At 32.2% G+C, this 13,609-nt stretch overlaps 2 protein-coding genes across 4 annotated transcripts; both read right to left on the bottom strand.

Moving 5' to 3' along the window:
- Positions 1–687: 687 nt before the first annotated feature.
- LOC107948749 (uncharacterized) lies at positions 688–1,493 on the bottom strand. Its single transcript, XM_016883386.2, has 2 exons — positions 1,037–1,493; positions 688–933 (listed from the first exon to the last, which is right to left on the bottom strand). The coding sequence occupies exons 1-2, from the start codon at positions 1,491–1,493 to the stop codon at positions 785–787; spliced, it is 606 nt and encodes a 201-aa protein (XP_016738875.1). The 3' UTR covers positions 688–784.
- Positions 1,036–11,274, bottom strand: LOC107948747 (endoribonuclease Dicer homolog 2). 3 transcript variants are annotated; one of them, XR_005925451.1, is made up of 24 exons: positions 11,041–11,235; positions 10,802–10,900; positions 10,483–10,660; positions 10,263–10,376; positions 9,895–10,029; positions 9,475–9,559; positions 9,313–9,377; positions 9,043–9,183; positions 8,567–8,695; positions 8,365–8,494; positions 8,174–8,273; positions 7,617–7,812; positions 7,382–7,542; positions 6,923–7,141; positions 6,559–6,785; positions 6,161–6,432; positions 5,471–5,886; positions 5,273–5,376; positions 4,859–5,055; positions 4,456–4,665; positions 3,957–4,367; positions 3,554–3,832; positions 2,889–3,358; positions 1,036–2,688 (listed from the first exon to the last, which is right to left on the bottom strand). XR_005925451.1 is itself a non-coding variant. In XM_016883384.2 (23 exons), exons 2-23 carry the CDS (start codon positions 10,870–10,872, stop codon positions 3,011–3,013), a joined length of 4,188 nt encoding a protein of 1,395 aa, XP_016738873.2. In that variant the 5' UTR covers positions 10,873–10,900; positions 11,041–11,274; the 3' UTR covers positions 1,036–3,010. The 3 variants fall into 3 exon arrangements, 1 of the variants encoding a protein (XP_016738873.2); XR_005925452.1 differs by having other exon boundaries at positions 2,784–3,358; XM_016883384.2 differs by having other exon boundaries at positions 1,036–3,358; positions 11,041–11,274.
- Between the last annotated feature and the right edge of the window lie 2,335 nt (positions 11,275–13,609).

Genomic DNA, 13,609 nt, shown 5'->3' on the forward strand with positions numbered 1-13,609 from the left:
TTTAAAGAGACGAAAATGACTTAATAAGATATGTAGTTGTTAATAAGGCTTCACCCCAAATATAACGTGGTACCTGACTAGTGAACATCAAGGCTTTAGTTACTTCCAAAAGATGTCAATTTTTTCTTTCTGTAATCTCATTTTGTTGTGGTGTATTTGTACAAGAACTTTGGTGGACTATTCCATGTTTGGTTAAGAAAACACCTAATTGGTCACTAAAAAATCCCCACCATTGTCACTCCGAAATACTCCTATTTTCACACCAAATTGTGTTTTCACCATAGCATAAAAAGGCTGAAACACATTTTTAACTTCAGACTTATCTTTTAATAAAAATACCCAACAAATACGAGTATGATCATCAATAAATGTGACAAACCAACGTTTTCCTAAAAAACTTGACTCTTGAAGGTCCCCAAACATCACTATGAATTAACAAAAAATGTTTGGAGGCTTTATATATTTGAGGTGGAAAGAATGATCGATGATGTTTAGCCAATTCACAAAATTCACAGTGATATGAAAGACTTTTATTTTTAAATAGATTAGGTAACAAATAACTTAAATAGTAAAAATTAGGATGTCCAAGCCTATAATGCCAAATCATAACCTTATCAAAATCAGAAACAGAACTTAAACATAAAATGGTTGTTGGTTGACTTAGATGGTCGTCGTCAAGAAAGTAAATTCCACCAAATTTTTTAGCATTACCAATCATCCTCCCTGAGACCATGTTCTAAAATTTACACATAGAGGAGTCAAATACAACATGGCAATTCGAGTACTAGGATAATTTACTGATCGATATGAGATTACAAGCTAGATTTGGCACATGTAAAACATCATGTAAAACAAAGAAAGATGAAATTTTAACAGTGCATTTCCCGGCTATTGTTGAGAAAGACCTATCTGCCACTTTGATCTTTTTGTTTCCTGCGCAGAAAATGATTACTAGTCATGTGATCACTGCACCAGAATCAACGATCCACATGTTTGTTTTACAAGGCTTGACACTGAAAAAAAGAAAAATTAGTACCTGATTGGGCAAAAAAGGAAGAAGGATTATTTGATGAGCTAGGAATAGAAGAATTCATCCGAAACTGTGGTGATGGGAAAAGCTTGTGTAGATGCTCTAATTGTTCCTTAGTGAATGAAGACCCTTCTAGGGAACTTTGGCCCTCATAATTTCCATTAGTTGTTTGGAAAGCTCTGCTATCCCCTAATTGTGAACCACAACCATTATCACTCTTTTTTCTTCCATTTGTCAGTTTCTTATAGAGCTTCCAACACGTTTCTCGAGTGTGCCACTCATAATTTCCATTAGTTGTTTGGAAAGCTCTGCTATCCTCTAATTGTGAACCACAACCATTGCCACTCTTTTTTCTTCCATTTGTCAGTTTCTTATAGAGCTTCCAACACGTTTCTCGAGTGTGCCAATATTTTTTTGCAGTGATTGCAACAAGGTTTTTTTTTCTTTTTTTCACTATCATCATTATTTTTGATAGTTACAAAAGCAGAATTATCATCATTAACTTCAAACTCTGGCCTTAACATTACTTTTCTCCTTGTCTCCTCTCTTTTAACATCAGAAAAAATCTCACGAAGTTTTGGAAGCGATTTTCTTTCCTAAAATCTGAGATCTCACTTCATCAAATTCTTTATTTAAACCAGCTAGAAACAAATAAGCTCGTTCGTTCTCTTCTTTTTTTTCATAGCTTTTACACCGTCTCCGGGACACTCTCATTCATCATTACAACATTGATCCAATTCTTGCCAAAGAGACATCATCTCGTTATAATAAAAAGTAACTTCCTTTTCCCCTTGCCTAACTTTCCAAATTTTTATTTTTAACTCAGATCTGTTAAGCATTTTCTAAATCTGAATAGGTGTCTTTCACAGCGTCCCAAACATCTTTAGCAGTTGGAAGAAAAAGAAAAGGTTTACCTACGGATGCTTCCATGGAATTAATAAACCACGCAATTACCATAAAATTTTCTAACCTCCACTTGCTCATCATTGGATCCCCACCTGTAGTTGCTTGACTTCTCCGATTAAATAACCTAGCTTGCCATGCCCATCAATTGCTAATTTTACGAACTGCGACCATTTTAGATAATTCTTGCCATTCAACTTGTGAGATATCAACTGAAAAAAAAAAGATAAGACGCCTCTGTCCCTTGAAGCACTATACTCTCAGTAGTTGTTTCAACAATAAGACTTTCTTCCTCTATTTGATTGTTAGATCACTTATCTCCAGTGAAGGTTATTTTAATCATAATGTTACTAGAGATTTAACCTAACTCAGATGCCATGAAAGTTTTTAAGAGAACTTTTAATAAAACCGTTCTATATTTATTAACTAAAAAACTAACTTAATAGAGAAAAGTGTCATAAACCTCATTGGGAAAATAATTCCCTTCTAATAAACTACTAAAGTAAAAGATAAAATAAAATATTCTTAGAATATGAATAAAACTTATTTATCTAAATAAAATTTATTTACCTAAATAAATTTAAAATATATACATATTTCAACATTTCAACATTTAGTAGAAGTAAGTTCTTTAGCAGGTTTCGAAATCAAAATCCTCTCCATCAAGCTTATGAATTTGCGTACATACTTAATGTACTCGGGGAAATGTGCCCATAATCTCTTCCCATGAGACCAATCATGTCATCATTTGTCCCCTGCAAAGGGTTTGTCAAACAAGTATGAGCAGTCAGTGACAATTGAAGTTTATTGCTAAACTTGAAAAAAAGTATGTATTTATGAAGCCCTTCACCCATAAAGGATCAAAATTTTCCTTGAGGAATGACAGTGATCACAATCGCACACTCTATTTGAACAGTTTGAATGTGGACAAAGTATTTGTTCTCAATCAAGGTACCCTGGTTGAGGAAGGTAACCCAAATACTCTTCTGCAAGTCGAGTCCCCTATGTTTTTCAAGCTTTGCTAAAGCTACTGCAATGTAATAGATGTTTGATCTCCGCTCGGGTCAAATGCAAAATCTAGCTAAAATTGGCTCCCTTTAGAGACTTCAAAACTTCTTTGGAAGCCAGTTTCTTGGCCATCTCCTTATCACAAGCTGTGGATGTGTGCTTGAATACCTTCCCATTTGCTTCAACCTCTATCGTAATAGAAGAAATGCCATCCTCATGTGAAACAATGGGTTTTCTTAGGTCATAATGCTCCTTTTGACAGAGCTCATATAGCTCTTTGACAGGTTGAACCGTCATAGTCTCCAGAGTAATCATGGGCTCCAACAGTGGCCTTATACTCTGGAATACGATTTCCTTATTGTATCCTGAATCAACAAAAATAGCTCCAGCAAGTGACTCCATCACGTCAGCAAGTACCTGTCATAATAAGATCCTTTAAGAAACATTCACAACAATGATTTATGCTCTAAGCGAGACCAATGGTGATAAAAATAACGCTTTTAAGAACCCATTACTCTACACTGCTTCACATAATAAGGAGAAAACTCTGATAAGCAAGCATTGCTATGTAAATAATCAAGTCAAGAGTGGTAATCGTAATCTAATGCAAACCTGGGGGAAAGATTTTTCAGATTCCCAGCCGAAAGTGTATTCCAATGATAATTCCTGAAAACTTTCGACGGTTTCTTTTATATCCTTGTAAAGCTTCTGTGAACTTTGGAGAATGTGCTTATGAAATCCAGCCTTTACAGCTGATAATGCATAGCAATTGTTGTTAACAGATGCTGACCTAAGATCCGTTAATAATTTTGGCGTGATCCCAGGATATTTATTATATAAATGCAGAGTAATAAGATAATCTAAAACGGAGTCCCCTAGAAATTCCAACCGCTGCAAGGAAAAAGTATTAATTATCGTCAATTTAAACTTGAAAGAGAAAACGGAACCCATGATTATAAGACATTTAAGATACAGATGAAAAAATTAATGTGTCATTCGTATGGCAGATTATGACCTGATAACATCCTGGAATTTCAGCAAGCATATAAGAACCATGGGTTAATGCTTCCACCAACAAAGAAGGGTCTTGGAATGAATAGTGTAGAAGGGACTCAAAGTGCCGGACATTAACAAACTTCTCGGCCCGAACTTTAAAATGTCTTTCATATGGTATATTTGTGAAATCAATACTTATACCGAGCCAATCCAAAAATAGTAATCCAGCTGCTTCGCCTCCTGTGCTAAGGTAAGCACCAATAAGTGCCTCAACAGCATCAGCAACCTTCTTAAACTTTAGCTTTCTTCTCCCTCTAACATATATTTTTTTTGCTTTACACAGTGTTTCCTCATTTAATGAGTAACTTCCACAATTATAACCAGGAATCATCCAATCTTTGGGATCGAAAGGCTCATCACGGATAAACCCCTGCAGTTTCCAAAGCATATTAAAGAGAGAACTGACTATATAACAACACAATTGGATAAATTAAATAAATATCTAGAAGACAACTTACCGGAAGTTTCTTGTCACATCCTAGCATGGACAGAGCTGTATTTGAAATAATTTTTTCCTTCCTAATACTAAGAAGGCCCTCGTGATGATTTGGATATTTTTTGAAAAGCTGTTGACAAACAGCATACTTCAAGAAAGAGTCACCAAGAGTCTCTAGTGATTCCAAATGAAAGTTTTCTAGGCACTTTTTGGTAGTAATTGCCTCCAAAACCTACCAAGCATGGTTGAGCCAAGTCAAACACAAACATATAAAATGCAACACTTAACAGTACATATCACAAGGATGTGATACATACTGTTTGTTTTCTCAATAATACTTCAGCAGATAATTTTAAGATGTAATACATATTTCTATAAAGCATAGGTGGCTCTGAAAAGAGGAATTCAAAAGTATGCTAGCTCACCTTCATAGTTGGAATGGCAACATTTTGCACGCAATGATCCAAATGCATCTTTTTCAAGCTGGTAGCAAGGAGCAAAGACTCGAGTCGATGCATGATTGATGGAAGAAATGTGAAAGAATAAAATGTGCTAATCGATATGGGAGACATTACTACACAACAAAGCTCAGGAGGCAATTCTACCAATGCGTTACTTGATTCTGCAACATGAATAAAAAAATTAATATTAAAATAAACTGAACCGGTATGAAAACTTAGACAAAACCGATTTTGTACCAGATATTACGAAAATCTTAGTTTCTCTATAAAAATCTTCCAGTATGAAAATTTGTTCTTAACAGTTGAATTCAATTACAAAGATCATCTAAACCTATCCTTACTAATCTCAAAAAGGGAAGATGATAAGAGACAACATGCCTTTCTCTTTCTGTTTTCTGCACCTTTGAATGTGATTCTGCACGGGAAAAATATGTTGCCCAGCAAGGAAAGAGACTTGACTATAACATAAATTGATACCGTGGCTGTAATGTCACATGAGAATAGAGTTAATATCCAGAAATATAAGCATCACATATCCACATTAATTCTTTGGAAAATTACTAAAGAAATGCTTACCGTTGTTCATAATACTCCTTGTAAGTCATTAAGCGTCCATCACTCAACCTCAAAAGTGAATTTGCATTTATATTAGTTAAAAGACCACTGATAATATAAGCATGACCATTATGAGGAGTAGAGACCAACGAATTTTGGATCATGCAAGTGCACACCAGACCGCTTTTGATCTGTATCATACCAGCATTGCAGTTCACATGATTCTTGCAGGCCTTTTCATAAGAAAATGTGACAGAAGTAACTGACAACCAATCAATCAGAGGACTCTGGCCCACATAATTTGATGGGAGGAGTAGATAATCAATTTCAGAATTATTCCCCAAGGTATGGTCACATAACACCTCTGCCAACTTTTCAGCTTTACGATCCATAAGTACTTGAAAAACTGCAAGCTGAAACCTTCTACATAAGATAACCTACCAAAATGGAAAAAGCGCACAGAGGATAAAATGTTAAAATATGAACACATTACAATATATTTTCTATTCTTATCACCCTAGAACAATAATAAAATTTAAAAAATATATAGTACCTGGTCAGAATTAAGACGTATTAGTCCAATATATTTCATGTTAACTGTTAATGTGCCCCTGTCAACTTCTAACTCAATATTCACTATGAACACATTACAATATATTTTCTATTCTTATCACCCTAGAACAATAATAAAATTTAAAAAATATATAGTACCTGGTCAGAATTAAGACGTATTAGTCCAATATATTTCATGCTAACTGTTAATGTGCCCCTGTCAACTTCTAACTCAATATTCACACTTTTTTCATCCATGTCAAACTGATTCCTGACAAGAAGCATGATGTTATGAACAGGAACCTCATAATCAAAGTTCTGCTTCAACTCCATTAAGTAGCAGTAGTACTTTGTCATGGAGTCCAGTGAACCCTTATTCACTAGTTCAGTTGGAAAGAAAATAGGTTGATCATCATTATAGGGCTCCTTTTCTACAAATCAAATAATTAAATAAAATAAAGGAAAATCAGATACTTCTTCTAACAACTTTATATATCTTGAAATTACATACATTAATTATTGGAGATAAAGAAAATAAGGACATGCATTATTATTACCAATTTCTTCCACATCATGTTCTTCAAAAACAATATCAGGAACAAGATTGTCTGTTAAAGCACCAATTTGATGGAGTTTCTTGCATGCTTCAAAGCATGCTTTTTTCTTTATGTTTTTTATATCACCCTGAACACAAACAGTTTGTATAGGGCAACTCTTGGGTAGAAGGAGGTTGCAAAGCCCCATTTGCTTGTCTATAACACACCTCGGAATAGGTTTAAAATACCTAGAGAGAACAAAAAAAATACAAGAAAGAAGTAAAAACTATTAAGCCATGAATAACTCCCTAACTAAATAAAAAGGAAGAAGTAAGTCATTAAATATTAACAGAATGTGCAACAACCAATATTAATAATCACTAACCCATCTGCAGGGAGACGTGAGCAATAGAAGTACATTAGACCAACACTAGAACTAAGAGTCATACTTGCCCCTGTACTCACAACATGGTAAAACTCTTCATCATCTAAGCCCTCACTAAGAGGAGAACAAGGATATGATGCATGGCATAAAGATTCCTTTCTCATTACATCTCCACTAGTAAGATAGTTCTTCAGTCGAGAATGTGTAGAAAAATCCCCGCTACAATAACCAAACCAGAGCACTGTTAAGGCTCTCAGAAGTATAAAAATCAAGCAAATTAATAGGATTCCAAATGCTTTTTACCAAAGGTGATTGCATAATACTTTTGAAGGTGTTTTAATGGTAACCTTATATATAAAAAGAAAAAGGAAAAAAAGTGATCTGTGGCAGCACTAGTAATAAAGATTTTTAAAACTTGAGAAATAATATTTGGCAAGGATTAGAAATATAGATTATTACCTCTTCAGCATTAATAGATAATCTGAGTTCTGCATTCTAGCACGTCCTTGAGACTGTATGAAACTACAAATTGTTGGTGAAGGATCAAATCTGATAATTAGGTTGCATGATTGAACATCCAAGCCTTCTTCAAGAATTGAAGTTGCAACGATTATATTAACCTGCAGGAATGGAATACCATCATTCGAATGCAGTGGATAACAGATACATTATTTATCTATTGTACGTGACATACCATGCCTTTGCGGAATTCTTCTACAATTTCATTTTGTTTTTTCCTTGTCTGATTCTGCAATCCAGAGTTATTTCCCGCAATGTACTTAGTCTTCCAATTACTGTACCTGGGAAGCAATTCTCTGAATAGCGATTGAAGCACAACAGCTGTTATAACCCTCTCAACAAAAATTATACATCTTATGTCCTTCAACACCCTGCATTATTGCACATAACAAAATGTCACAAATGATGAAAAGCAAAAACAAGGGCGATGGAATGAAGAGGTTTGTAGATCAATTTTGTCAAATTCATTCCTTAAAATCCTCTATACATCTCTATTGATGGCCTCATTACCTTTAGTTATTTATGCTTAACAAACAGAGTGAAAAATACACAGCAAACCATTCTTTAATCTTTGTTGTATTAAATATATTAATGAAGCTGACTATCTTCCCAAAATAAACTTTAAATTATCAGAAAGCAGAAAGATAACTTTCAAAGGAGGCAATACTATATTAGCACTTGGTAAACCGATAGAACACCGCATAAAAATATTATCAGTAATAACCATGTTACCTGTATTCGAATAAAGATTCAATAAGGCATAAAACTTTTGTGGTAAGAAACCCAGCAGCCACACTGCCTTTAACATCATTAGCTATGGTCCAATCCAGACCTATTTGTGGAAACAAAAAAACAAAATATATTTAAGAAAAATGATAAACACAACACATTATTAACTCACTCTAAGAGGAAAATACAAGTACCAGATGGCATGCATGTTTCAATTGCACGAAAAGCATCCACGCTGTAGCTCCTAATAATTTTCTCTCCAAAGACATCCAATTTCCCCCACATAAGAAGCTCACTTTCATAGCATGAAAAGCACTCTGCAGCCTATTACAAATGAACAGACTTGATGATATACATATATTGCACTTTGGCAAAAATAATTGGCTAAAAAGGTACCTTCAGAGCCAACCAAACACCAAGCTCATGTAAACAATGTATTAAAGCTGAATGTATCTTTGATAGTTTCTTTCTTGTAGATCCTGCTGCAGAAGCTTCAAGATCCAAATTATCCAACGAACATTCATGCTAAAAATCAGGGCATCTATTGTCAATACTCAGTATCCTACTAGGAAACAAAAAATGCATATTGAAGTATGGGCAAAAGAATCACATTCACACCTTCGAATTTCAACTAACACACAGAAGGATAGATAATAATCCATGAGAACACTATTTTCACTCCTCTTTGCATCCCAAGTACTAAATTAGTAAAAAAAAAAATGTCATGCTAAGTGCAAGTTGTTTTAACTATGGATACAGCAGCCAAAATAAAATTCAAATTTAGTAACTAGTAAAAAGTCACTCATAGAAGAGAGGAAATTTCTCACATTAAACTGGCGACATAGCAAAAGATTTCAACAAAGAATATGCACCTTTACTTTCAAAACAGCCAATTCCTCTACCAAGTGTGCATATAAAACATTTGGAATTGCCATATGTTGGTAAAACTTGAACTTTGGAGTCGCAAATGGAACAAACTGAGCAAGCACTGATGCACTTACACACGTATACACCTTCAATAGAGGAAAACATACCATATAAATATTGAAGTGTCATCTTCCTTGAATGACACACTTATGTCTCAAAAGATCAAATCATCAACAGAAGCATAAAATCTGAAATGAACAGAAACAGAAAAAGACCTTTGAGTTCATAATAGTCTCCAATTCATGGATCTTCTGCCAATAGCTATCAGCAGAGTTTGCCCCTAAGGTAATAGAGAGGGAAAAAAAAATTCAAATACTATTAAAAAAAAAAAGGAACAGGTATAACGAATAACTAAACTAAAAGCTTGCTAATATCACCTTTTGAATTTATAGGAGAAGCAGTCATCCCAAAAATCCTAGGAAGATTAGATGCACCAGCTTCTAACGGGCGATGATAGAATTCCTATAATGAAAAGAAATCGTTGAGCAATATGACAACATAAAAATAATGTCTGGCTATAGCTATGAAGAAGTAAAACACACTTAAGGTAAAAGATAGAAAACAACATTTGACAACTCTATAAGTGTGAGCTGTCAATATATACAATTTAATTAAACATTGTTAAATGCATAGCTTTCCACATTTTACCATACATATAAATTTTGTGGAGAACTATCATAAGATCAATAAGATAAAACATACAACAAAGCAGTCATATATACATGATGTGAATCATGATGATGCTTATAGTAAACAAAATAAAAATCTAATGGAAGATGAATAGAAAGACAACTAACTCTCATAATAGAGGCATAAGGGTGCTTTCCTCGGGCATGATGGCATTCATCAATTATCAAAACCTTTATCATGTTTATCTTGAAGAAGCTATGCCTCAATCCGTCAAGTAAAATCTGAGGTGTCATCACAAGCACCTGTCAATGATAAATACATGTTATTGCTAACTGCATGTACCATATCTAAGAAAGAAGAAAAATGGACAGTTATTTAGAAACAGAAAACATTATGTAAAACAAATTAAAGAAAATGTCAGTGAAGTAGCCAGTACATCACACATCACATAGCACATACATAATCAACATGATGAATAAGTATTTGCTCTGAATCACCGCCATATCAACTAAATGATATATATTGAAAACCCCACCTCATATTTATCTATTTCTTGTTTCCACTTCTCCCCATCCCAAAAGTCAACCTGCATATCTCCCCAATACTTTCCAACATTCAAGTCCGTATGCATTTCCACAGCATCAGCTTGCTAATCATTATGTAAATCAGAAGAGATACAACAAATCAAAAGCTTTTTCTAAAAATAACATAGATAATGGCATGAATTGAAAAGAAAGATATGTTATTTGACACACTTGTTTAACCAGGACAACTTGGGGAACCAAGAAGACAGCGAAAAAAGGTGAGGGCTTGCGAATAAGATAGGCATAGCTGCGGAGAAGCATGATAGCGATCATTGTCTTGCCAGATCCAGTTTCCAAGTAAGTTATTGTGTTCTGCTTGATAGCTTTCTCTAATGCTTCAAGCTGATAGCTGTTGCATAAACAAACAAATGCAGAAAACATCGCAACTTCTTACATTAGCTTTTGACATAGTAGATAAAAAAATGAAGTAACTTTATCCCATATCATCAGCTAAGCTATGGAAAGAAAAATGAGAAGGAACCTCAACCACCTTCTGGCAAAAGGGAGTGGATCAACAGGGTGTAGTTGAGAAATATCCTCCTCCATGTCAACTGGCTCCATGGCTCACAAAGTTATATTACTTCTCTGCCTGTAAAAGTAAACACGTTACCATAACAAAGAATCCCAACCATTCTGGGTTACACATGACATTCTTTAACGTTCTACTGTTTTTTTTAGATTTTAGCTGACATAAATATAAAATCAGAGAAACCCTTTCTCCCAACTCACCGCCAAGAACCCAAAAACATATCATCAAGAAAATCCAACTTATATGTCTCTGGTAAAGGAGTATTACTGAAAAATGGCTATGAGGAAGTGAAGGTGTAAAATGTTGGATGATCTCTTTGTTCTTGCTCTGGTAATGATACTTTTCTGAGACAGAAGAGAGAGAAGAGAATGCCTGAATTATATAATAATAATAATAATGTGAAGTGACGATTGAAATTTTCCTTGTTTTTGTTTGGGGGGACCGGGGGGAATTTTTCTTCTCTTATAATAATAATTTTAAAATTATTTTTTGAAAAAGAAATTGAGGTTACTTAATGTTGAAGTACCTAATTAAACGTTTGTTTTTAATTTATAAGATAATATTATTTTAACCTTAAACAAATGTATTTTTATTGATTATTAATATCCAATTATAAACCAATATCCAATTAGAATCGTAAGATTAATTATGTGATAATTAATTTAAAATAATATGTGTAATTTAATATCAATACAAAGTTAAATTATATTCTTTATTCAGTTAATACAATTGTTTGTTTAATGTGGTGATAAAATAAAATAAAAAAGGTATTTTACAAAAAATAGTTATTTTTGTTTGCATTAGGCTATATTTTAGTCACTTATATTTGAATTGTTACGTTTTAGTCACTTATGTTATTATTTTATTACAAAGTGATCACTCTACCGTTAAGTTCCGTTATCTCTCTAAAGGTAATCTTACGTGACAGTCCAACTAGATTTTAGGTGTCAACTTGAATTTCTAAATGGGATAAAAATAGATTTTTAATTAAAAATTTTAATTAATTAAAATTTTTAAACCTAAACCTTAACTAAAAAAATTGTTCATCCTCTCTTTTTAATTTTTCTTTCGTCTCTTCTTTTGTTCAATGTTTTTTTTTTCATTTGACTGAAAAAACTATTATTAAGATCAAAATAGTTGAAATCAAATTAACTACTTCATAAAGATAGATTCAATTAAGGGTTCATGTATAATTATTTGTTAATCTAAATAGTTAATAGTATAATTATTTTGATTAGATTATTATCGTGATTTTTTTAAAGTAATTTACCGTTCTAATAAAAAATATTTTGGCATTATGAGTTAGAATAAGTGTTTTTTTTTTCAATCCACGTTAGTTACCAAAATCATTAGAGGTGCTATTTATTGAAATTAACTAATGAAACCATTTTTTTTTCTTTTTTAGTCATTATAAGATAATAGTAAGATTGTAATTTTGCTCCATCTATTACGATCACATTTAAGAATTAATCTTTATATTTTAATTAGATATAATTTTGTAATCTAATTTTACAATGGTATTAGTTAATCCAAATAGTTAGCAGCCTTAACTATTTCAGCATGATAAATTAGAAAGGATAATATTTTAAGAATCGCTTAAAATCTTTTTGGCTTAAGAGTGTAAAAAGCCATCAAACTTTTTTAAAAAAATAATTAAGTCCCTCTCCTTTTTTTTTGCACTCAATTGAGTAATTGAACTTTCAAAATGCATCAAAAAGGCCTCCAAACTTCTTTAAAAAAAAGAAATTAAGCCATTGCCTCTTTTTTTCCACTCAATTGGGTACTTGAGCTTTCAAAATGCATCAAAAAGACCCTCAAAAATTTTTAAAAAAGCAATTAAGCTCCTGCTCTTATTAAAAATTGTTTTTTTTATAAAAATCGTAAAAAAACTATAAAACGCATCAAAAAGTCTCTTTAACAATTAACTTTAATTGTTGATTGTTAAAGTTAACAACCCCTAATTTTTTTCAATTAAAGTTATCACGTGTCGCAACACAACATGACATATGGCGAAAAATGATAAAAAAATAAAAATCAATAAAAGTTATAGAAAATTTATAAAATATTTCTTTTGGTACGATAATTTTTATAAATTTTTTAATGAAATTTATTTCTTTACATTTTGTATAGTTTTCTTTATGACTTTATAAAATTTTATAATTTTTTTTATATTTCTATATATTTTATAATATTTTATGATTTTTATATTTTTCTAATTTTTAATAAATTTTTAATATTTTAAATTTTATTAAGTTTAATAATATTTATAGCTTTAATTTATTTTAATTTTTTATAATTTTTTTTTCTAGTTTTTAATAAAAAGGTAATTACCATATAAATCAAAAAAATAAAAATAATTATCACTGGAAAATTTTCACATAATTCATGGTTAAAAAGGAAAGGTAAATATCATCCCATGTGCTTGCCAATAGGTGGGTCAATATTAGAAACATATGAAAAGATTAGAAAGGGTAAGGAGATTTAATTAACACTCATATATACTCTTTTTGACACAAATCTCAAAACTGCAAATAGCTCTTCTCAATCTATAAATAGGAGGATAATGCATTTTAATGCAGTTGAACTTACGTCCTCCTACACTGACAACAATAACTATGTCAATTAAGCTAAAACTCAATCAGCAACATTTGATCTTTTAAAAATAGTTGAATTGACCATTAACCTTTTTAAAAATTTGAATTGCTATTTTCTAATAAAAATGTTGGCTAAAACATTAAATTTTAAACATGACAAATCCCATGGCAATTC

This window comes from Gossypium hirsutum, chromosome A04 (assembly GCF_007990345.1).
Source record: "Gossypium hirsutum isolate 1008001.06 chromosome A04, Gossypium_hirsutum_v2.1, whole genome shotgun sequence".
In the NCBI taxonomy this organism is placed as follows: domain Eukaryota; kingdom Viridiplantae; phylum Streptophyta; class Magnoliopsida; order Malvales; family Malvaceae; genus Gossypium; species Gossypium hirsutum.

Excerpts from the sequence above, each read along its gene's own strand:
- LOC107948747 (XM_016883384.2), bottom strand. The coding sequence starts at position 10,872 with ATGGAGCCAGTTGACATGGAGGAGGATATTTCTCAACTACACCCTGTT. Across the intron at positions 6,786-6,922 it reads TCACGTCTCCCTGCAGATGG|GTATTTTAAACCTATTCCGA; the intron begins GTTAGTGATTAT and ends TGTTCTCTCTAG. Across the intron at positions 5,377-5,470 it reads AAGGAGTATTATGAACAACG|CCACGGTATCAATTTATGTT; the intron begins GTAAGCATTTCT and ends GTGACATTACAG.
- LOC107948749 (XM_016883386.2), bottom strand. The coding sequence starts at position 1,493 with ATGATGATAGTGAAAAAAAGAAAAAAAAACCTTGTTGCAATCACTGCA. Across the intron at positions 934-1,036 it reads TTCCTTTTTTGCCCAATCAG|GAAACAAAAAGATCAAAGTG; the intron begins GTACTAATTTTT and ends TTTTCTGCGCAG.